Source organism: Neodiprion virginianus, chromosome 3 (assembly GCF_021901495.1).
Source record: "Neodiprion virginianus isolate iyNeoVirg1 chromosome 3, iyNeoVirg1.1, whole genome shotgun sequence".
NCBI lineage: Eukaryota > Metazoa > Arthropoda > Insecta > Hymenoptera > Diprionidae > Neodiprion > Neodiprion virginianus.
In genome coordinates this window covers 23,200,436-23,226,265 of record NC_060879.1, presented here as the reverse complement: position 1 = coordinate 23,226,265, position 25,830 = coordinate 23,200,436, and the positions used below count along the sequence as shown (strand labels likewise).

General features: G+C 35.5%; 2 protein-coding genes across 13 annotated transcripts in view; both read left to right on the top strand.

The window, feature by feature from the left end:
* LOC124299833 (uncharacterized) overlaps nucleotides 1–15,199 on the top strand; it is a 130,369-nt gene extending 115,170 nt beyond the window's left edge. For 9 of the 11 annotated variants that reach the window (XM_046753221.1, XM_046753224.1, XM_046753218.1 and 6 more), the window contains 8 exons: nucleotides 1,695–1,795; nucleotides 2,000–2,131; nucleotides 2,340–2,513; nucleotides 3,234–5,144; nucleotides 6,666–6,804; nucleotides 8,581–8,703; nucleotides 8,897–9,253; nucleotides 9,485–15,199. In XM_046753221.1, the coding sequence (XP_046609177.1) occupies nucleotides 1,695–1,795; nucleotides 2,000–2,131; nucleotides 2,340–2,513; nucleotides 3,234–5,144; nucleotides 6,666–6,804; nucleotides 8,581–8,703; nucleotides 8,897–9,253; nucleotides 9,485–9,531 (2,984 nt within the window). In that variant the 3' untranslated portion in view covers nucleotides 9,532–15,199. The remainder of the gene's footprint in view (nucleotides 1–1,694; nucleotides 1,796–1,999; nucleotides 2,132–2,339; nucleotides 2,514–3,233; nucleotides 5,145–6,665; nucleotides 6,805–8,580; nucleotides 8,704–8,896; nucleotides 9,254–9,484) is intronic. The other 2 variants (XM_046753220.1, XM_046753222.1) reach the window with 2 other exon arrangements.
* Nucleotides 15,200–15,551: 352 nt separating this feature from the next.
* LOC124301162 (ankyrin repeat domain-containing protein 12) overlaps nucleotides 15,552–25,830 on the top strand; it is a 46,919-nt gene continuing 36,640 nt past the window's right edge. Inside the window, exons 1-2 of one of the 2 annotated variants that reach the window (XM_046755902.1) lie at nucleotides 15,552–15,988; nucleotides 16,961–17,146. In XM_046755902.1, the coding sequence (XP_046611858.1) occupies nucleotides 15,871–15,988; nucleotides 16,961–17,146 (304 nt within the window). In that variant the 5' untranslated portion in view covers nucleotides 15,552–15,870. Of the gene's footprint in view, nucleotides 15,989–16,960; nucleotides 17,147–18,811; nucleotides 18,837–25,830 lie in introns of those variants that run through there. The other variant, XM_046755903.1, reaches the window with a different exon arrangement.

Here is a 25,830-nt window from a genome sequence, read left to right as displayed (position 1 = left end):
ATTTTATACCAAGTACCTACTTTTGTTCACATGAACGGGTTTTAAGAACGCGCCAATGTTACTTTGCCCAATAATGTTCTCTACCTTTTTCTCTCATGATTTATCAACTCTCCCGACGTATTATCAGATTTAGCTTTGGCCAGTATGTTTCCAAATTCAGCATAAAAAATTGCACTTTGTATAACAGAGTCGACAACATTGTTTTCAACCATACGTTTGAAACGTTATGTGGCATGAAGTCTTTAGAGCGCATTTAGAAATATGCGATTCTCTTTTCTTCGGACATGGACCGAATTTAATAAATAACAAAATACCCTTAAAATTCAGTTTGCATCATTTTCGACTTCATACTCCCGAATCGAAATGCTAGACCTGCAACGGGTTCTGTAAAAAAATATAGGTCTTATGAAGATAACTTTTTTGTACCGCCCAAAATGTCACGTACCTCATTGATCTCGGTTGATATTAATCGTGGAAAATAATTTCTCATTCCACTTCATACAGGGTTTTCCCTCCTTTGATAGCTGTTGAAGAGTTTCTTGCGAATTTCGGTGTCATAAAGTGGAGTTGTATGAATTTTTACGAGACAGGGAAGAGAATGTAAAATACCTCAATATTTACATCCATAGCTATAACTAAACATCTCACAGTGAGTCATTGCATTTGTGCTTTAATTTAATTAATTAAATATTTGATTCCACAAAGCAAGTAGCGAATGACAATGAGGGTATCGTACACATACATTTAAATAATTGGAATTCGTTGAATCGAATATATTTTTTCCGGCTGTGAGTCGAATATTTAATGACGTTAATCAATATTTTTATTGAACAAAATAATTGTACAATATACGCATGAAGAGAAACGAATTATATGAATAATTTTTGATATTATCACCAGATTACTCCAAAGAAGTACTCAATCATCCTCTTCTAAAAATGTATCGGTTCGAATAAAGTTTTGAAATTGAAGCCAACTTTTTTTTAAATCATTAATATGCGTAGTTGAATCAAGTAAATTAATTAAAAAATTCAAAACGGCATATTATTTCCATTATAACATCGATCTTATTAAATTCATGCATCTAGGTCCTTGAAGCTGATTCGTCAAGCTTTCCAAATCTCTCTAACAAAGCATTGTTTTCATCACTAGAACACACGTTGCAGTAATCTGAAAACTGTCGAATCTCACCTTTTCGGAAAAAATATGAATATGTGTTCTAATAATGATAACTATACTTTGATATAAATAAAGGTTTGGAAAGTTTCAAGATTCAACTTCAAGGACCGAAGCATGAGTTTGAAAAATATTGAAGAATTTACAAGTATTTTGGGAGGATCTTTTTTTTTCTATCAAACCCTACCATTTGGTAGGTGGGGGAGTAAGAACGAAAAAAATCATTTTTTTTATGAACCACCTTAGCGTAGTCTGCTCATTTTTCCCAACACCTGCGAATGAGAGTTAGATTTGAGAATTGAGTTATTCGAAAGTACACATGCGCTAACGTGACGGTTGCTTTACTCTACTTTGGAAACGGGGCGCTTTACGCACGCTCCAGAGGCTTCGAAAATCCAACTGTCCAATCAGATGTTGGAAAAAATCAATTTCCATTTAGGATCTGGAAGCTATTCTTGCGACTCCTTACATTTACATGTGTAATATGTAACATACACTGACTTGACAAAAAATTTCAGATCTAATTGATGAAGGCTACCACAGTACAAACCCTTACCACAATAGTATACATGCGACCGACGTTACACAGGCTATGCATTGTTTCCTCCAGGAAGAGAAGGTAAGGTCTTCAATCCCAATCTCATATTGTTACGCATTCATGACCACGTATCATTCATGATCATGTGTGTATAAAATGGCTTTATATGATTATGTTCATAGTGCATATGGGCTTTTTGAATCGCCTCCTCTCCCCGATGACTATTTTTATTTATTTATTTACAAATTTCTATAGCGTTTCAAAAAAATTTCTCTCTACTTGCAGATAAGAAAACACTTGAGTCATTTGGAAATAATGGCATCCTTAATTGGAGCTGTGACGCACGATTTGGATCATCCAGGTGTTAATCAGCCATTTTTGGTTGCCACCAGTAATCATCTCGCTGCGCTTTACGAAGTAAGATAAACGAAATATCAAAATTTAATCCTAGATATTATGTTTATGTTGTTTTTTTCTTTTTTTTTAATTTTGTGTTGTAGAAAAATTTAAATATCAATAAATGCTTACTCTCAGTATCTGTGGTCAAGAATTTCTATTAAAGTAATAAATGCTGCCCGAAATGACATCAGCTACTTTTTTCAATAACAAAAGTATCTTTGCTCAGAATACGTCGGTGTTGGAAAATCACCATTGGAGATCAGCTATAGGCTGCTTATTGGAAAGTGGGGTTTCGGAACAGTTGGAACCAGAACTTAGACCAGAGTTAGAGAGACATATCAGCTCACTAATTTTGGCTACAGACATTACAAGACAACAAGAATTTCTCACCAGATTCAAAGTAAGTATTCTGCACTTTGAATACCGATATCTAGCCCTGGCTTCGCATAATGACATTGTAATATAAGTCGTAAAATTAAAAAAAAAAAATTTTATCATCAACATTTACATAAATCATCTATAGTTTGAGATCTATTGCCGAAAATTTCCTTACTCTCTAAATTTTAATCAGTGAAAATTCATTAATTCCTAGTTACAAGTATACCATTGGAAAAAACAGTGCACATGCACTGACTTTTCACTGATATTCCACTGATTTCCAGTGCATATACACTGATTTTCCCCAGTGATATACTTATAACCGATTCACATTCAGAGAGTACATAGCACGAGAAAATATCTCTGCTAAAATTTGCCAATAAAACGTCGCAGAAATTGTAAAAATAAAATTTCACAGCATTTTTTTAGGAACTGGAATATTTCAGTATTTTCCGAAACCGTTATTTTTTTCTCTGTTAATGCTTACGGTAAAGTACACAGAAGTTACGGGGTGCTAAATACACAATTCGGAATAAATCTAACACACTTGAAAACATTTCGTCAATCTAGGTAACTCAGATATTTTTTCCTTTTTCTCGTTCTTCTCAATGCCCATTTTTCTCCTTCTATTATGCTGGTTGTTTCTGCAAGAATTATTCGCGTAGTAGACGCGTTTTGTAACATAGCTGAATTAACCGGTAAATGTTTCCGCGTAAACATAATATCCCTCTTATTTTTCCAGCGATATCTGGACCAAAACCTTCTCGACATGAGTAGGAGTGAAGACCGGCACTTCATCCTCCAAATAGCACTAAAGTGCGCGGACATTTCAAATCCATGTCGACCATGGGATATCTCTCGAAAGTGGTCGCACAAAGTTTGCGAGGAGTTCTTCCGCCAGGGAGACTACGAACGAAAATTGAACCTGCCAGTAACTCCTCTGTGCGACAGACATACAACAAGTATATCAAAAATCCAAGCCGGTTTCTTCAAGTTTGTAGTAACACCATTATATGAAGAATGGCATAGATTTTTGGGTACTGCATTGAGTGTCAATCTTATGGATTATTTGAAAGGCAATCAAACGAGGTGGGAGGCTCTGATACAGCAGGAGGCAGCCGAAGAAACAAAGACGGAAATCTCCGAACTCGAAGACATTGACAACGCCCTCAGCTCGGAGGATGAAGATCTGGCCGAAGACTCTGGAAGCATCGATTTACTACTGCCGGATGCTTCCTCGTCGAGGAGGCCCAGTTTACCGGGAAAAGTGGACACCGAACGTGTCGGACGAAGGCATTCTGTGCCATTGAGTGTTCCAAAACTACTGCCAATTTCGCGGACCATTATCAGGAGAGAAAGCCTACCGACGGAGCAGAAGAAGCTTAAAACTCCGCTTGTCAAACTGGAAGATCAAACGATGCTTGGTCGCAGTTCACTGTCGTTGTTGTCCTCGAAAAGCAGCCTTCACTCATCTGCTGCGCGCAGTAGCGAACGGCCTGTTAGCGCGGAAAATTTACTACCTGAACCCAGCATAGCAAGCATAACAAACAGCACGGAGGCCTCCAGATTGAGCACCGTGTTACAGCCAGATCAGAAATTATCCAGCCAGACGAAACAGTTGACCAGGCAACAAACATTCCCGCCTCTGCAGCCTTACGTGCGAATGAGGTACATGTCGACAACTGCAGAAATGTCCCAGTGCTCTGAGGCCCTAATCGAAGCCGACAGTCTTTCAAGTTCAACTCCGAGCCCTACTAAGGACAGATCTTATACCGATGGGCAGTGCAGTACACCTCTTGAATCGCCCGTGCCCTGTAACAGTAAAGACTCGAGCAGACGATCCAGCGCCACTTTCAATGTTGCTAGAATACAGAAGAGAGAATCTAACTCTTCCGAAGCATCGATTAAGAGACGAGGATCCGCGATGCCGGATCTCATGAGGAAACTTGATACCAATACGCTGAGTCCAGAGTGTGCCAGACGACATTCGATGCAGCTCGTTGGTTCTTCGCTCTCCATTAAAAAAACTAGTCAAAAATCTTCCACTTTGACCTTGGATGTTTGCGATAGACGGAAATCTGTCGAAACTGAATCAGAGTCTGCGGATTTGCCACATCCCGAAGGTACAATAATTACTTTGGAGGTCAAGTCAGGGCCAAATATTTGTAAAACGTACTCTCATAACGAGAGAAGTTCTCCAGAAACTGGAAATACTACCGATCTGGCAGTTGGTGTCGATTCTGTTGTCGTGGAATCCTGCTATAGCGATACGAAATTATTGTGCGATTCGACGAGACGATTTTCAATACCAGTGATAGACTTAACGAAGAATGATAGTCAGATTAACAGACGGTTTAGTGCGGTACCAATTTCATCTGACAGTGCACATAGGGCGTTCTTCGTTGGTACGCCACCCGATTCTCCACCCCGTGTTCTTAGTGGTTCAAGCGATAGTGGCAGTGAACCGCGGAGAAGTGTCAGTGATTCGACGAATGATGGTGTTTCTGTAGGCAACAAGAGAGATTCGGAAACTGGGAAGGACAAAGGAGCCAAAGTTCTTAAACTCAGCGTGGAACCAGAAATGAAGGAGAACGTAGACCCGAGATGTGGCGACGATGGGAGAACACTATCAACAAGTAGGCGATCTAACCAGGTAACTGCATCGAGAAGATCTCTCAAATTTTTAAATGATGCAAAGAAATTTTCCTCACATTCTCTTATTGGTTTTGCAATTACATTCATAATAGGGAGGAATCAATTTTATAGTTAAAATGATAAGGCCTTCATGGAAAACAGTATTTTTGATTTGCCACTTTATACCTGTTACTTTCGGACTCAGTGATCATGAGGCTCATAAATTTAAATGCCTACAAGATAACATCTCTATTACTATTTTTTAACCATCTTGTCAAGCAAATCTATTCAGAGCATCTCTAACCTCAAGTCAAAAATGTAACATGCATACAATTTATTGAAAAAAACTATAAAAACTCTTAAAATTTTTACCCAAATTCATAAGGGACGTCTGATTCAAAACGAAAACAATGGGTAACCATAAATTTGATTTTGATACTTATCTCAAGCGTTAAATAGAATGAGAAGGGAAGAGTCTGTGTACCCGTGATATCGAAATTCTCATTCGTAAAGTGCTTTTAGAATCAAGGTTCAAATGCAGGTGTTTTCTTTTCATTTAATGATCAGTAATCGAACTAAACAATTTCTTTTTTTTAATTCCATAGAGCGGCAAGGGCAGGAAATGAATATCAACGCTTTGATTATTCACGCGGGGTTAAAAGTCAAAATCAAAATCCAATTCAGAACTCATCCAATTTTAATTAATCAAAACTCATTATTTGCAGATAATTTTTTTATCACAGTGACTCAGAAAAAGCGTGCTTCATAAAATTATATAACAGAGCACCAGTTGATTCTTTTTACAATATATATAATCATATTGTGTTATAAAAAAAAAAAAATCCGATGATATTCCTAGAGAATCTATTAGTCTCTAATATAATAGTCTTATTAACTATGAAAATGTTAGGAATTCAGTTGTGTTTAAAACGATATCACCCAACTTTTCCTTGAGGTATGATTTAAACACAAAACCTTGTGTCGTAAAATTGCAGAGAGCGTCAAGACTTTACGATAAGAAATTTTCTTGAAATAACACTAGGTTGAAGTCGGTAATGTAAACCTAATGAAACATTGTACACAAAATAACTATTTTACAACTTGAGACTAACTTTGAAAATTTCAAGTTTGCAAAATACACGTATGTTCTAGTTCGTTGTAGTTTATCGAATTCCAGTCAATCAAAAAACGCTCAACCTATAATTACGTCATTTTACGTTACAAACTTCGTAAAATTACTTTTTTAATTTTTGTTTAAAAACAAAATATTTCTAGGATCACTTTCTATATTTGTAGCTACTGCTTTCGATACATAGAAAAGACCTCTGAATCTTAGATGGCATAAAGTAGAAATTGTCCCAAGGTTGATACCGATATGATACCAGCCAATGATTGAGTAGACCAAAATTCAAGCATAATGATGAAAGCGATTAATCCACAATTTTTAATTGCATTTTCAATCCTCTTCAACTAAGCAAAAGATTCTTACATTCTAATGAATATTCAAAATAATAACTTACGTATTTCGCGGGAATTTCAGGGACTCGCGAGGAGGCGAAGTTCAGCCCCAGTTGGCCTTTTGTCAAAGTTAGATGACGTCTCAATGTTGGCGTTAGCACCACGTGGGGATCGTTATTCTAGGCGAGGCTCCGTCCCGACCGATATGACCAGGCACCAAAGTATGCTACCACCGTATGAAACTAGGCTACATGTCAAACACATACACCAACTTTTGACTAGAATTGAATATTGTGTTTAAGTTACAATCAAAGCAATACCTGCATACATACAATACTACTCATATAGCTTCTACATACTGTACTATAAATTTTCTTGCAACATATACACAGAGATGCAGGCTATAGATATTAATTGTTTTCAACCTCTATAATTTGAAAAGACTTGAGTGTGTAATCATATCAGCCATGTTACTGTTATACAATTGAATTCTATATTTTTTTTCTCTTATATGCATGTGCTTGATATTTATTTGAATGAAAAATATAATGTAAGAACGTTAGACAGACAGCAAAACAATACATATTTTACTTACTGTGCAGCGCGAGTATCCTGGGTATTAAGAGTATGATTTACATTTTTTAATGGACACGTTATTGAAATCACAACAATTTTCTAAAAATATCAATCCGGTGTAAACTAATAACAATGTTTATGAAAATAATCAGGTTCCATCCCATCAGAAATTATCGTGCTAAATATATTCTCAAGTGTTAGTCCAACTACCGTTCAAAAGTAAAGATGTTATCAAGTCCTTTTTTTTTTTTTTATTTAAATTTCAGCACATTCATCTCCATAGCATAAAGAACAAAATTTCCTGTGCAAATTATGATCTCATGAGTAATTATTATATCTGTATCACGTTATTGCAATTTACAATATTTATCTAAATTATTTGTATTTTTTAATAACAAGTAATGCTCATTACTAAATGGTTACAGGACACCTTACAATTTACGTAGCAACTTCGGTTTATTATTCTCCTATGATAACCGTGAAATTTGCGTATGTTTTAGAAGAAAATTATGACGCGCGGAGGTTTAGAAACATCCGATTTTTACCGTACATGGAATTCTTATAAAAATTATTATTAGTCGAAACTTGAAATTTTCAGAAAATTTTTTTAATTTTTGCAACGTGCTCTCTTACTCACTGACGCAACAAAACGACCGATAGGTGATATTCTTACTGTTAGATGCATTTACGAATGTGATCATGATAGGGTTTTATATCATATTTTACGACTATTGACATCAATTTTCACTTAATATACATCTGATTTAATAACCTAGTCGTTAATCATGCCGGAAAGTTTTAAACAGCGCTACTGTAAATTATTAGATAGGCTTGAATACTATTATATAGCCATTAGAATGACGATAAGTTGAGAAAATAGGGAAAAATTTTAGGACAAAAGCCATGTGACTTCATTAGAAAACAAAAAATTCTATCTATTTAATGATCAGTCGTGAAGATTTTTTTCATTACTTAGATTGTACACAACATATAATATGCATGAGGTTATAAAAGTAATTATCACCTAGCTAATGATAGAAACTGTTGATTATTGATAATGTTCCTCGACATTGTTGTAGTAATGTAAATATATTTATATAAATGTATCAAATCGTATGCTGTATAAATATAAATATTGTAATGCATATACGATGAATTTAACAGTGATTTTCTAGTCTTGCATCACATAAGCATATATTTCAATGTCATATCTAAAAATACGGACTAGATATGAGCTGACACGATACAAGATTCGTATTGCACCATGTGATAATAAAAAACATAGTAAGCATCCCCACAATTCAGTGCTCACATGTTAACAAGACTTTATATTGCGTACCAAACTCTAAATATCACATTTCTCATCAACCGCAATTAATACCAGCTAACATTCTAACAAAATTGCCTCTGCTTGACCTTAGATGGAGGATCCAACAGATCAGCGTTGGGTGCGCAAGAAGAAAATGAATCCTCCCCTCGAAGAGCTAGTTTACCGCAAGACTCTGTATTGGATGGCCTTTTGGACAATGTTTTCTTTCCAATGTGTAAGACCATTGACCATTCCTGACATACATCTAAAAGTGTTTAATCACATGGAAAACAGAAATCCACGTTCGAGTGCAAACACATTTATCCTTATCATGACATCTCAGAGTTGTTATTTTCCCTGATTAAAGTGCTCTTAAATATTACTTCACATGTAAAAGAAATAACACAATTCTCTTGAAATGAATCTAGGTGAAGAAGCAGACTGTCCCAACAATAACAACGCTTCGACCCATGTAATCGAAGCACCGCTTCCTATCACTGGGATGCCGTCGCTGAGACGTGGCTCTGTACCTGCCGACATATCGGAACTCCGACGTGAGATGTACAACAGAAACAGTGTGAATGGCAAATCAAGAAATCGAAAGAAGGTTCTACGTCGAAGAAGCAGTGGCGGACCTGAAATGTTTGCTGGCGGTATGGATGTGGCTGAAAGTGCTGCCTGGATTCGATGGAAAAGAGATATTGGCAGGAAAGAGTCGATTCCAGAACCTGCAACAAAAAGGAGAGGCTCCTTACCTATCGATATGGTAGCCATATCACATGCTGGTTAGTAAGATAAAGTGTAATTAGTAATTAGGAAAGGAATCGATAGTTCCAATATTTTTTAGCACCCTCTATTAAATGACAATAAAACATGTGTAAAAATGCAAACCATAGTAATAATGCGACAAAAATGTATAGATTTCGTTAAAATGGAATTGATAGAAAGAATAAGAAAAATTCATCTATATAATTGTGTTGCTGTAATGATACTATCTATTTATGTGATTCGTCTAGCAGGATCTGTACCTATGCCGAGAAAATCCAGCCTGTGGAGACTTTAGCAAAGAACAGATATCCCTGAACCATCTTCAACAGTAATGCCCAATATAAAGGCAACATCAGTCGGCCATAAACTAAAACAACTGACGCCCAGTTCAAGCAGCAGTAGCGATGGATGATCAGGTTGATCAGTATTTGAAAAAAATGTTACGTGTCTCGACATGATCAATTATTCGAAATATTGGATACTGTCGATACTACGAAAGTGTGGTAGCTTCTCTACTCGCATCTCTACTCATTTATTCGGTACGTAACGACATTACCAGTCACTAATTGATGATGAAAAAAGAAACAAAAAGGTCTATCGAAGTCTTGCAATTGATTCATACACACGTAACATTATATAATACTATGGTTAGTCAATAGGTAAGAGTCTCGAGCCCATGACATATAGTTTCGTCTGACAAACAGAACATAATTGAACTGTGAAATTTTCCATTTACTTTGACTGACTGAATGGAATCATTTATGAATTCAGATAATAACAACCTCCGCAATTAATTACGCTTGTTGTGCGTATTGTTTATGTGGGTAATGTTTGTCACAGAAGTTATACTGTCTTCACATGCTCACTGTTATCTTGTTTATACGAATAGCATTCAATGATTAATGTATAGAAAGAAAATAAGCTGTCGGCATACTAGCGTCTAATTTTATTGATGCGAATTAGTCACATGTCATGATAATCATGTCATAAATACATAAAAATAATGTAACTTAAAATATGTTTACAAATTATGATGTATGAAAGACATAGGTTAAAACGTGCATAGGAGGAAGAACATATTTCATACGACTATGTCCTTTCTTCTATTCTGTCAAAAAGAATAACTCAATTTAAGTACAAATTATTATGTTCTTTGATTCATTAAAACATGATGTGAAATGTTATCGACAAGGCGGTACCAATTAATATAATATCAGTAACTTATGTTCGTATGTGAATGAAGATAGTGAAATTCGTTACAGATAGGCCAGGATAGTCTACGCTCGTGATTCAAAAGCAATGTGCTTGAGCTGAATAAACAAAACAATTGAAGAAAGTATCATAGAACGAAACCCTTTTAATTAAGTCTTCCGTTTGTTAATCTGGAATGATATGAATGATGAATCAAATTATGCCAAATTTGTTTGTGCCATAATATAAAAGTTTGAAACAAAGATCGATTCAGCTTACGGTTCAAGCTATTGCGTGAAAATTGGTTGAGAAAAACCAAACCTAAAATAAAAAGAAATGAAAACAGGGTTCATAATGACGATTGTTAGTAATTAAATTGCCTAGGTATGGAGAAGGAGAAAAGACTGGTAGAAACAAAACTGTGGCTATAGAGCTAGAAATTAATAACAAAAAAAGAACATTGTTCAAAACAAATAATTTGAATTGACATTTGCTCATGACTAGGAATTCTATTTCTGGACGGCAAAATCTACAAAAGAAATTAATCTAATACTTATTGGAAAATATAATGTGGTCGACTGAATGAGTGCCATTCTTTTTATTTAAATAATATAATGCCAATGTACACTTATCACATCTCGCAATACGAAGATTATTAAATGCGTGACTGATGTGTAATTTCATATAACGTTTTAGTTTTGTGATTGTAAAAACAGTAATATTTGACAGCTTTGTACTTGATGTAGATATAATTATTCTCTTCAAACGTTTGTATAAATTGTATTTCGTTCATTGAGGGTTGAATATTCTTTGTTTCCACTTAGCTTTCCGTTCTTAGATGCGAAGCAATAAAATACTAATATTTCACTCGTACCATGGGAATCTTTCGAAATGGACTTTTCGAATTATTCGAAGTGATTGCACATCTTCAATTAACCGCTGCAAATTGAGAACCGAGGAGCTATTCACTCTCAAGTATACTCGCTTCTTAACTACCATGAGGCACAGTGAAACTTCTCTTAACAATCACCTACCAACAACGGATTTCTTTTTACAACGGACAGTCTAAAAATCTCTAGAAGCACAATTTACACGTTAATATTGTTCTGAATAACGGAGACTCCTCACTAACGGACAATATTCTTAGTCCCGAAGATGTCCCCCATCGGGAAGTTTCACTGTAGGAAAAGGTGAGTATACTCGGGATTGAATAGCCCCTCGTTGAGCACAGCATGTGCAAACGTACAAGTTTCAAAAGATCCTCTCTGTATACGTATGTTTACATATAAAATAGGTATATTATATATTTTACTACTTGAATTATATACATTACATACGTTGTGTTCCCAAAATGAGATGATTGAAAGTAATTCACACGTCATACGTGAAAAATATGAGTGATTGTTAACGGATGGCTGAAATGCGTGTCTCATTCAGGAGGCCGATTAAATTATTTCCTATAAAAAATTTCTTTGAACTATAAACTCTTCATAAATTAAAATATGCTCAGCCCTAAACGATACTTTCTATCAAAAATTCCGAACTCGATGTTTTAGAAATTAACAGACATTCCATGCGAGGGGTTAGATGTTATGGAGATATTACAACATTAATCTTACATTAAATATCGCGAAAGCGTTAATAGGTCTAATAAATTATTTTAACCGTTGAATATATAATTTTAAACTCGGATTATAGATAACTAAACACATTATTTCGGATGGATCGTTATTATTTTTGATTACGTCAGTTAACAGTGATCAAGTTGTAAGTGTTGAGAACCTGAGCCAGTCATTGAACTATTTAAGGCATTTTTTATCGAGTGCTATAGGAACCAAATGACATCAAGGAACAATTTACCCGACACACACGATGCTATTGCTTTAGTGAATCTAGGTACCTGTGACAGCTCGCCTAATAATGCCTTCATAGTTAGAATTAATTTGATAAAAAATTTAAATTAGTCTATAGGCTAGGCTGCTTACAATAATTTAACCTGACAACGACTGAGTTGTTTTTAATTCATAAGCTAGTGCGCATACACAGAAATTTTACTTATTAATTTCAACAATTGTAAACTTTAAATAATGATTCTAATAGCCAATGTAATTGATGAGCAATCTCTTTTATTATTTGTTCCATGAAAGAAAGGCAACTGAGTTTTATCAATTATTGTAACAACGACTAGATTCATGTATTGCACGTTAGCTAGAGGTAGCCAATGACATGCAAGCTTCGAAGAGCACGGAGAATACTTTTTCTTCAATCTCTCATCTGATTGGTCCACTCGTATTTAATCATTTCTATTTCAACTTCGCTGTAAACATAATGAATATTCAATTTGCGAATAATTATCTAATACAAAAATCTATACACGCAATATTATGAAAATATAGCAAAGCAAAAAGCTTGATCCGTTACATTTTTCAAACCAGCTAGCCAACAGTCGACAAGCCGCTGTTTCGTAAGGTAATGATTAAAACCGGTTGAGAGCATTATACCATGTTACTCCAATCTTTGCTTCTCTGCACAAGATTCGATCAGGTAAATTCGGCGTTTATGCGTCTGTGTTGTTTTGTTTATGGTACAATATTGATTTTTATACTATTCCGCCTTCATTATTATTATCTTTATTATTATCGACGTGGAAATTTATAGTAAACTCTATTCAAACAGCCAGAAAGTAAAGAAAAAAAATAATTATCTGATAAGCAAGAATGAAAACATGAATTTAAAAAATATGATAACATTGTGTGTGTGAGTTGTGAGCGTGTGTCTGTCGACGTAGTATATTTATGAACGTACATTTCTCAAGAAGATAGTCAATCTTCATAAACTATCACCAAAACTTGAGCCCTCTAATTTGATGTTGATAATCAATTATCCTGCTATTGTTTTAAGACATACTCAAATACTGAGTTAATCTTTCAACTCAATAGGTAGCATCTGATATGAATATCATAACAATCGTAGAATTGGTCATTAAACATACGTACCCTCCACGCATGGTCAAAGATACGACTTGTCCGAGTTTAACATTATTGCCTTAGTGCCCTCTTCATTACTTTTCTTTGGCGACTACCAAATAAATTCATGCCACATCTTGTTTTCACCTTGGTAGTAATACTTCCGTGCCTTGGGTGGAAAGCACGTTCACGATTAAACTCCATTTACAGTTGTATGTATGGTTTCACCGTAAAACAAGGAAGTATGTGTAGATATGTACTCTGATATTTACCGTTAACGTGTTACCTAGACTAAGGCTCCTAGTCTTTCGAATTCGTACAGCGATTTATAAAAGAAGTAAAATGAAGGGGGGAAAAAAATTAGTCTATCATTTGCTGTCGGAAAGTTTGCGAAATAATACACAAACAGACCAAAAAAGGCGGGACTAACCAGTAAATGATTATTGATAAGTGTGCTGTAATAACAGATACGAATTCTTTATTCTATAAGTAAACGCTATATGAACAATTTAAGACTCTTATCCAACAGTAATCTGCTATAATTAAGTTCTAAGGCAGGTGTAGCGTTTCGATTAAAATCGAACTTATTTAAAACTCTCGAGTAACCGGAACTCTCTGCTAATCTATTGGTACTGTGTACTTGTAATATACCATTTTCTATCCAAACAACTAAAAGATGATAAAATAATAATAAGATAATATTAAAAAAACGTTTTACCATGTGTGTATCATGTTATTATTGTTGTTATTGTTGTTATTATTATTATTATTATCATTATCATCATCATCACCATCATGACTATTCTTGTGATTATTAGTGTAACATTTTTAAACATAATCAGGTACGTGTGACTTCATGTAGCTTGAAAGTAACAGCTGTTGATATAAAATATTGTGGATAATTTGGGATGAAATGATTGATGGTCATTAAATCATAATGTTTACATAATAGCTTGTGTGATGTTTTTCGGTTTACCGGCGAAATCTTTGAGAAAATCTTTGTCGCTTCTGATCTTCAATTTTGACAGATACTAAAAACAACCAGAAAAAAAGTATGAAAAAAAATAATTGCGCACAATCCGCAGTATTGGAAATGTCAATTAAAACTGAACGTATATGTATTCGGTCTGTTTGAATTAAAATAATTACTGTGTATTTTATATAATATTGATTGTAGGTAGCAGTTGAATCGGTCATAATTGAACAATGTGTTTTCGTAATTACTAAGTATCACTGCGTTATGCAATTATAAATCATGACATGGACGAGAGTATAAAGTTATACTGGCTGAAACGGCCTACATATGTATTGTACAGGCACTTCTTTGTCGTACATACATACACACCGTACGATTACCTATAGTTCAAACAATCGTAGCAGCGTATTGGCATTAAATCGGCGTATATTATTTCTACTTAGTTACGTTTTATTTATTTTATACATTATGTGTGTCGCTGTTCATAAATCACCGTATACACGTACATAAATATATATTATACATATATTATAAATATTAATATTATAGATATAAACCGCGAAAGAAGTGTGAACCCGTTTTCTTTATTAAAACAGTTTGTGAAAATATTACAAGCTTATTGCTTATAACCTCGGAAGTCATTTCCAATAAAGTTCCTTTACTTCCCATTATATCAACTCATGCTATTTACAGAACTACACTCGACCCAAAAAAATTTCAAATATATTTGTTGTACTCAATCTTTTGAATGAAAAATTACTTCACTCGTTATTTAAAATAAGGAAGTGTGCTGTAGAAACCTGTTAAATATAAATAATTTTATCTCTCAATGTATAGATGAAAAGTTGACCAAAGAGTTTAATTATAATTTTTACGATGGACTGGAAATAATTTTTCATGTTACTGAAATCATTGTAAAACCTTTAACTTACCGTATCTGACCGCTGGCACACGCTAGAAGGGTTCGATTTTATTTCTTCTATCATTATTGAGAACACAATACGGTGCTTACTGTACAAAATCGTTTTTTAACTAGTTTAATTGATGAATAGCAGATACGCGTACAAGAGATTGTCAATGCAAGCGTGTTGAATAGAGTTTAAAAATTTCCCGCGAGCGACAATAATAGTACAGTGATGCCAACCTGAGGGTTAACCTAATTGCGTCATATTACGCATTCGTCTGTCGTTATAAATATTATCGTTTTGAAGGCACATGCTACGTCGTGAAATCGAATTAGATGGCAGTAAAAGCATATAATCTGAATGGAACTTGTGTCAAGTGATCGTGAGATAGAGAACGGCCGATCAGAGTATACGAAGCAGTGAATATCTGGCGTATTGGCGCCCGCTGGCAAAGTAAAAGTGGCGTGAAGTTGCTCCCCGTTTCTAGGTTATGTTTACTTCTGTTCCAAAGCCCGCGTTTAGCCGAGGTGTTCACGGTGTGACAAGTGGTTGTTCTCGTGATTTTTAAGCATTGTTTTTTAAGTTATGAGGACGGAATGCCCGCGGGTAGGCCCAGGGGCGGTAACGGTGGGTTCCGCGGTCACCCAGCGCCCATGTCAGAGCGTCAGCAGCTCGCCCTCCTTCTGCAAATGACCTCGCAGGACAAGGAATCGGGTAAGAAATGCATAAACCCCGCTGGGCAAAACGGGACAATTCGTCATTCGACCCGTGTCAACAGACCGTCGAATATCAAACCGACATACCTACAGAAATTTTAAATTATTCCTCTGCCTCCGATATTGCCGCAGTTTTGCCAACTCCCGGAAACTCTGACAGACAGATGTTCAATCGTAATATGACTAGAGGGCGTACTCACCTTTTTTGGCGAGAGTTCTCCAACTCCCGAATAAAACGCCCGTTCGGTTTAAAATAATGTATGAAAAATTCGCGTCTGATTGGTGTGATTTCTGCACAAAGCATTGCGATTTCTTAATTCTTAAATCTTTCCTTTCATTTTCTTTGCTGCATTCAAATACCCTGAGTGAGGTTACTCTAGTTTAATATTTAATACAAAAGTATATCTTTTCAGACTTATAAAAGTTTGACACCCTCAAATTTCGTCTAACAAAATTACATTGATAACAATATCAGCTGAATTACACGTTTGAATCACCTTTTCAATGCCAGAACATGTACCCTTCGTCCTATTCTGACGAATTATAGCTCATGTTGTTCCTAATTGAGTTCTTTACAAATCATGTGTGATAAATTCTCTCATGAGCTCTGCGAAAACTGTGTGAAACTGTAAACAGTGAAAGACGATATTTAACTCAATAAAAACTTGAAAAATTATCTTCGGTTAGATATGAACATATCGGATTATAGTTTTTAGAAAGATTTTTTTAATTAGCGCTTTGATTTGAGAAAAATCTTATCCTTCAAGATGATATTGACAAAAAATTTTCTGTATAATTTTTTTAGATCGAAATTTCTGATTCAATTAAAAATGAATAATGACATTAAACAAATTTCGGATGTTATTGGCACTATTCCGTTACTATTTTATAATCATTTGTTCAAACCACAAGGTATAAAAACAATTGTATGTGATATAGCTCCCTGTTCTTTATGTTTTGTCTGATTCAGGAGGCATCAGTCCCAGCAGTGTAAGCGTCCAAAGTACTTCAAGTGAGCAGCACCGAGCCTCAAGAAGTCGATGTAGAAACGAACGTGGTGAAACTCCGTTGCACGTCGCTGCAATTCGAGGGGACGAGGCCCAGGTACGACGCCTTCTTGCAAGAGGTGCAGATCCCAACGCTAAGGACTTTGCTGGTAAGGCAACTTATGTTCTTCACACGCTAACTTTTCTGCTCCTGCCCCTGCAAAATCCTGCTCGTCTAGCCAACCAGCAAACAGTATAACTTTTTGAGAAAGAATCAGGCGGATCGCGTCCGAATCGCAAGCTAGAAAAGTCGGTTAAACCGTTTGTCGAATCTCCAGCGATATTATTTGCGCCAGTGACGATGAGAAAGAAGGAATTGTACTTTGTGTAGCATCCCCGTAAAGTATGTGTTTTTAGGAAAATTATAATGTTTTCAATACCAACTAAAGGCGAGCCGAAAGCTAGTACTAAAATCATTAATCGAGCGAAAAACAGTTTACGGGTGCTTTACCCCATGTAATATTTTTCACGTCGAAGGCACGAGAAAGTCGACAAATACGACACGATGACATTGAGGTTACGGCGACCTGTCAGTTAGGCGAACGCCGAATCACATGTCGCCATAATAATAATCACATGTGGTGATAAGAGCACTGGGCGCATGCGCCCCTGGGTCTTTATTCGTTGGTTTTAATGCGCACTTCGAATTGCGTTTCAAAGTTACGGTTTAAGGTCATGCCACAGTTCTACCCTTACCTTCCGAGCAAACTCACCTTTTTTCTTAATATGTTAAATAAACAAATGGACGGAAAGGGTTCAAATTTCGACGGTGCATCGCTCTTTCATAGCGAAATTCAGAAAAGTTACTCATATCAGGGGCAAAAAAGTGAATTGTTGAGATACCTTCCGCCATTCCGGATAGAATAAGGACTAAAATGAACCATCGCTAGACTGTTTTCATGCAATATTGAGGTCCTGAAACGAATATTCGGAATTACAATAATTTCGTGAATAAAAGATGCTCACACAATCAGCTGTGTGCACAGCCGAGCGTTCCTTGGTTGGCGTGGCCACTGCAGCACGACGTGAGCGTATCTTTTACTTACGAAATTATTGTAATACCGTAATCTCAATCCTGTTCACGAATATCAACTCTCGAAATTATTGTAATTCCTAGTTTTCGTTTAGCTACGTTTTCATGTCTGTACCGTAAACACATCATTCCTCCTACGTGATAAAAATGAATCTGAGTGAATTCGGTTTATAGAAGCCATACAAGGTATCAATAACACAACTCTGTAACGAAATCCTCCGTGAAAAAGAAATATTATAGATATGAAGGTTTTAATGTGCCGAATCTATGCATATCTGCTTTTCATTTTTTGCTGTCACGTATATATTACATGATACGATTTTTTATTTTATTCCTCAAAATTGATAATTTGTCGTGTTTTGTTTTCGCATTTACTCTATTTTAATCTATTCAAATAGCATCTGTGCATACATAGCCACTAGAAAAATATCGGCTGACGTTGTTTTCACACCTATGCATGCGCTGCGCAGTTCTCGTTGTGATTTCATGTCGCGCAGTACGTTAAAAAGTTGTCTATTGGTTGCTTCTGTGTCATGCTGGATTAGTAGATAAATTTTCTGACGATTTTAATTTTTAAACTGTTTAATTTTATAGGTTTTTTTAAATAAATACTGTTGCTATCATTAGTTTTTGATTATAACTTGTGAACAAAAATAGCATTTCATTAAAAAAATATTACATCAAAAGTATACGTGTTACATATTTTTTACTACTATATTTCGATACAAGAGCATCAAATCTATTATAATTCCACATAATGATAAGAGGTAAAAAAAAAATATTCATTTTTTTTACACAACAGTGTAATTTGAGAAAAAGTTTTCTAGTTAGAACGTTCAAAATAATTAAACTATAGTTAAATAACGAAATGATTCAACTAATGTTTTTCCACTCATTTGCTCACTGACCAGATCCCCACAAATTATCTGAAAAGCATTTAAAATTTTTTTATATAAAAGTATAAATACAACGTGCTCATGCAATTTTTTATGGAACATATCTTGTATCGTACTCACACAAATCAATTTTTAAACACTTTGGAAATAATTATTTGTAAAAATTTTCTTGAGCGATCTCTGGAGATCTCTATGATGAACAAGACGAGTCGAAAAAACATTAGAATCTAATCAAAAATACAAAAGTTCAAGTATTTTTAACGTTCTTATTACAAAACCAAATTTCAAATTTTAATATCATGGTTTGTGTTATTCGAATTCAGTCACCATCAGGTTTTATCACACAGTAAAGATGTTACTTCATCTACGTTCACTTTCATTAACGTAATAGTAAGTTACGATTCATGCGCGCGAAGTACGTGATCCTCTAGCGGGTGGAAAGTCCTTTTCCGCCCGCTTCCGAATTGCCCTGAAACGCGCTACTTTGCGCCTGCTTGACACGCATGAAATAACGTGTTTCAAAAGGATCGTACAAAAAGTATCACATGGACCACGGACGGAATGGGATTTGACTCGTGTAAAGGACGTCCTCGATTCGCTTGTAAAGCTAACTTCACACTCATCAAAATCGCCTCTTTTCCACCCTCGATACACAATGTACTACTTTGTAACACCTGCATGGGAAGTTCAACTTCCCGCACCGAAAAGTACGCGTGAAGCGCTCGATTCTCCTACACTTCAAAAACCCTTAGGTAATGTTGAAAATTGTTAGGTAATGATCATCACCTCAAAGTTTTACGACATTTCCTAAGTTTTTGGGAGTTGTTGGAGAATCGGCCGCTTCGGTGCTCGGGGTCAAACTTCCCACTACAAGTGTTACAAAAATGATGTTCCCGAACAGTTTTATAAATTTATTCTCTTCGCAATTTTTGATACAGTCGTCTGACCGATTTATCCCTAACTTCCCGCCAACGATGAGAAAAAAAAAGGTTAACTCTAAAACCCTGATAAAAAACATTCCGAGTTAATACTACATCTCCACTTGTTGAAAAATTGCGAATCATTTTTGATCGTTATTGTCTAGATACATGTATGCGTGTCCGGATTTGTGTATGTACGTTGTATTGTCAACCGTATAACCTAATAATTTTTTTTACTGGAGATAACTTGAAAAGTTTTAGGACTTCAGTATCTCATATTTGTTTCTTTTCCAACGACTACTGATATCCCTATGGTAAAAATTTTGATTGAACGTACAAAAATTTGTTCGTTCGCACCATCGTACTACATATGTATAAATGATCACTGATTTTTAATATAGATCAAAGTGTTCAACATTTACCGCCACAGATTTTTCAGATATTTTTATCCACATAAAATTATACGTTTTTTTTTCTTAATCAAATTTCAAAGAATTACGATTCCACAAGTTATTTTCCTCATCGAACACGAATACAAAATTCGTTGTAACAGTCGCAGTTATCGATCACCGACAGAATCCAAAAGCATACAAAATGGGATACGAAAAAAGACATCAAGTTCAAGATAGGATGAATTTATAAATGTTGTAAGCTAGACGGATAATCAAATATTTGATGGAGGGAAGAAAGTCGGCTATACATTAATGTATTATAGTATGTGCTCGGCCTCGTAAAGTTTCGCGTGTGCTAATAAATCTGCGTGATTCTTCGCGGATCTTGTTTTGGACACCCATCCGCGGCAGCTTGCCGACAGTAAAATCGTGTATGGGGTATTCTGCGAAGTTTTGATCAAGGTCGGAATATAGTGTTTCAGACCTGCGCTAAAATTTTTTCAACAATTTCTGACGTAGATTTAATTTTAAGACGTAAACTGAGCGATCAAATTTAGTCTTGCAATAACCGAAAAATGTATAAATATTACAACTATAATCGAATTGAATTAAAATTTTCTAGTAACTACGACAAATGAAATTATTCTCACTGTACTTTCACACCAGTACTTTCGTGTGCAAAAATCTGAAATAGGTATAACAAATTATTTTCCAGCCTTGATTGAGAGCTCCTGATGGAATACCCCGTGTATACATTAATCCAGTCAAATTAGATATGAACTTTATTTTTTCGACCCACAGGTTGAACGAATGGTTTTTTTGTTTTTTTTTTAGATACATGTGACTACGACGAGCACACCCTCAATTTGTTTATTAAATACAGTGTGAATTTGGCGTCTGCTCAAAAAAAAAAATATCATACCTATTTTAGGGACCAAATCCTATGAAAGTTAATTTTTTAGGCGGCAGTACTAACTGGCCCCTTGCTGTCACATGGTCACAGAAAAATAAGAGATGTTTTTCTTGGCCCCGACTAACGAATTGTATTTTAAGAAAATTTTTCAAGGTATCGCTTTAAGCGAAATAAAATGTTAACTTGCAAACAAATAGATGTCACGGCCGAAGTAAGGGACATTCAGAAATAGTTTCTACAGATCACTAATCGTCTTTCCGAAGAGCGTAAGAATTTCAAGAAAAAACACTAATCGTCGTTAGAAGTAGATATGCAGCTGTTTCATTTGTATCATTGGCGAGGAATCGTTGAATGAAAATCTCTATCACAAAGCAACGCAGAGATTCATCGGTAAAGCAATCCAAAGATAAAACGAAACGAGTCACAAGAGAAATGGGTTACAAGTACGAACAGCTGAAAAGCAAATAATTTGATTTATACAAATCGTGTTATAAATCTTACATAAGTGTATTTAATATTCAGGCATGTATTAATAGAAGGAGCATATTGTCAGGTTCTCTTTCACAAACGCTTTCGTTTACCGATCGTGATTTCGACTTGGAAAAAAGTTGTCTGTTTCGTAGCAAATATGTTTCTGATGGTTTCTTTAAAAATCAGGCTAAGAAAAAAATTTATCAAAGTGAGAAGTCGTAAAAGTTATTACGCAACAAAGTACAATATACAATATTACAAAAAAGTTAACAGGTTGACACGATGAATGGATCGATGAAGTTTTGACACGGGTTACTCTAATCGGTTTAGGTGCAATGCTGAACAAAAAATTTGATTCCAAGAGTCTATTAAATATTCTGTCATTACTAGGCTTTTGATATATAATAAGCAACGGCCCGGAGCGTTACCGAAAACAAAGATGAAAACGAAACTTCGTATATTACAGCCCGTCAAGTAGGGACGAATTATATGTATTCGGAAATATTAGATTTATGTTACCAAATTTTTTAATCGACGAAACTCAATTTTATTCATGTTGTCATTATTATAGAAATTTTCTACTTGTTTGTAGCTATTACTTTCAATGCAGACGAAAAAATAAAAATAAAACAAAATAACGAATGGAAATGTCAACGCGTCTTGGAAAGACGTGTAAGTAAACTAATAAAGACATCGTGGTTTTTAATTAACAATTTCTTATAGGGGACGGTGAGAAGCACAACTCTTGCTTAAATTTTTTCCTCCCCCCAAAAAAAAAAAAACCCATAGAAAAAAAATATATCACGCGAAATCCCAGATTTCTGTTTTTTTTTTTCAAATTTTAGACGCCAGTTACACAAATTTTGTTTGTAGATAAAGTCGAGAGTGCGGCGTTCGGCACATCCATCTATCTGTGAGTCGAAGGAATAGAACAATGTTGACTTTAATTGTAAGACTGACTTGACTGCACTAGATCTGGGATACTTAGTATCATCTAGACGCGTATTAGACGTTTGGGTTTGATCGTCGCCGGGCGGCGATATAGGTACGATAATGATTTCAGTGGAGTGACCTTTGCCACCAAATCGCTTCACCATCAGTCTGCTTTTGTCCGGTATACCAGACGCCAGAGTTCCTGACGGCGCCCAAGAGTTCGGGGGTTTTACATAACCTTTGAAATAGGTGAACCGGATCGATCGACGAGCGTGTGAATAAGTTCGTCCCACCTAAAACCATCATCCACCTCTCTCCATATTGTAAATTCTACCTACATAATAGGCCCGAGTCGACCCCACTTTCATACCTATAAATAAATAAGTGTCGACCTACCATCGATCTTTTTTTTTTCATTAAAACTGCGGCCGTTTAAAGTTGAAATTCTATTTTTTTGTCCATTAATTATGAGTTTTTTTAGTCGAGTGAATGAAAAAAAAAAAAACAGAAAAACAGTATGGTGATTAAACAGAAGCGGGATCGTAACGAAGACGATAAACTATTCAAGAATACAGTCTCTAAATTTGAATTGAATCGTTTGAACTGGTTTTGAGATATCCATGCGAAACAGTTGACGGTATTTTCAATAAAAATGCTTTCTATCAATGGATACTGATAAACAGACATATGTAAATGAAGCTCGATCTAAATAATTTTTTAATAAAATAAACCGTCATCGAAATAAATAATTCGTTGTCGATCAACCGTCGACCAATCCTTTATTCAATATTTGATTAATTTTTATCGGAAATTAAGTGGGTATATTATACACACGAGCAGGCGACTGAAAAAAGTGGATGAATTTTGGGAATTCGTATCTTGACAATCAATTATTCATTTTGATGACGGTTTATTTTATTAAAAAATTATTTACATCGAGCTTCGTTTAATCCTTGAGTTTAAATCCGATGAAAGTGGAAAAAATCGTGACACGAAATTTGGGTAAAACAATACAAAGAATCTATAAACGCATATATCCAATCCCTACAGAATCAATATTATATAACAATTTCAAAAACGATCATTACAATTGAACCTAAGAACATGAAAGACTACCCCTCGAAATTTTTTTCTATAAACATGAAGCACTCGGAGCTTCGAGAGTAGATATTTTAATATGCAGAATTCCCCTTATGACAGTAACCGTAACTGTAAGCCTTGCTGATGAATGAATTTCAAAATGAAACCGGCAGCACAGCTGCTGCAAAGATCGAACTCGTCCGGTTTTATTCGTCTAAAGTCGTACAGCCATTGGTGTTCTTCTTTGATCCTTGGGGATGTCCACTTGTAGGGTCAGAGTGCAGAGTGCAAATTCGTCATGGGGGCATTCAGCGGTGAGAAAAAACAAGAAAACCAAACGGAACTGGCAGCGTTCTCTTTTTCACGAGCCTTTTTTTCCTCTCCGTGTATTATCCCTTCCTGTCGTACCTTATTTTCTTTCCTCTGACCACGCACTTTTGACGAAGCGTATTAGAGCGATTCGAAATTTTCAAACACACACGCTTTATAACTAAGGTTAGAAAACAAGACACTCAATGACATTCCGCGAATCATCTCGAAGTCAATCTTCGTAGTCTCTTCCTCCAATTCAAGTTTCTGCATTCTTCTGTCCCCAAAGGTTTTTTTTTAACGCTCATTGCATAATTTCAAGTATCCACGATGCTCGAAATTACAAATTCAAGATGACGAACCGCGTAATTGAAATTTCATTTGACTAAATTACGAAAATACTTGTAACGAAATTATTTTACTCGCTGATGTCATTCAAATGTCATCTTGCGAATTAAATATTTAAAAAAGACAATGGAATACGGTAGAAATTTTGCGATAATTGCAACCAAATGTCTGTCGACCAGTCCTTACACTTATAATTTATTGATAAACTTCTTTCGTGTAACTGAAATAATAAATCTCCGTTGACTTTTTACTCGATACATTTGGAAGACGGGTAATTCTGAACATGAAAAACTGTTTGTTCAAAAACCAAGCTACAAATTTTCTGATTGCGAATGAAACAGTCGTTTTTCCATCAGCAGTCACGCGCAGTATACATCAATAATTCTTAAATGAAAGATGATGTACACAATTTTGTTAGAAATAGAACACGTTGCAGCATAACAAACGATTACGGGATAAAGTAGTAGAATGGGATAGGAAAGTAACTACGTGTAGGAAGATTGTGTGTGTTTTGTTAACAAATTCTTAAATTCTCGGCGTGACGTATCGAAAAAAATGTACCACTTGCGTAATATGTTCAGCTTGTTATGGGAATGTAGTAAACAGAGCATTAGGAGATAGAATAGGAAAGGTGCATAAGAAACGAGTCGGCTAATTCTAGCATATGCTTTGTAGAGTTTATCTTGTATGCGAAATTGAAAACACATGCGGTGATCTCGTCTAAGTGAAGAATATCAACGGCACTTATGTCAAAACGATATTCAGTGCCACTGAATCCAAAATTCATATCAGGTCGTGGTTTTTGCAACGAATACAACAGAAATCATCTGTTCTTCCACTTCGATTGATAATACCTAATAGCAAAGCTGTAACATGGAAAAAATCGTCACCCAAATTTCAACCTCTCTTTTTATACGTGGCAATGCAAAATTGAGACGTTGAAATACTTCGAGGCAATACGGTAAAATAAAAGAAGCAAAGATTGATTTGGCTCGAAGATTTTACCGAAGGACTACCATCGACATGGTGAAAAGTTGAGGTGAACGGCCGATTCATGGTTCCAAATTTACCCTGAAGGTTCGCTCCGTCAATAGGTGGGATTGGGATATATCTCGTGGTAAAGGGGGGCGCGCAGGGTTTTAGGGGTCTGGCAGACGGGCTTCTACGGAAATCAATACTCGAGGACAGGGCCGTGTCACCGCGTTGGTTAAGCAAAAAGAATTAAGGATGGATTGGCCGGACCGTCGGACACAAAATTTGCGAGGCGAGAAAAACGAGATTGACGTAACAAACATTGGAAAGAAATTCACTATTTTCAAGCTTCCGATGCCTTGAAAGAAACTTAGATTTAAAGATATGAGTGTATCTTACTTTATTACGTTTTGCTGAATTTCAAATAATTCTAAAGTCGCGACACACAAATAGTTTTCTTTCAACATGAATCGTCGTAGTAACGTCGTTACTAAGTTCAGCATGTTGGAGAAATCCCGTTTGAAAAA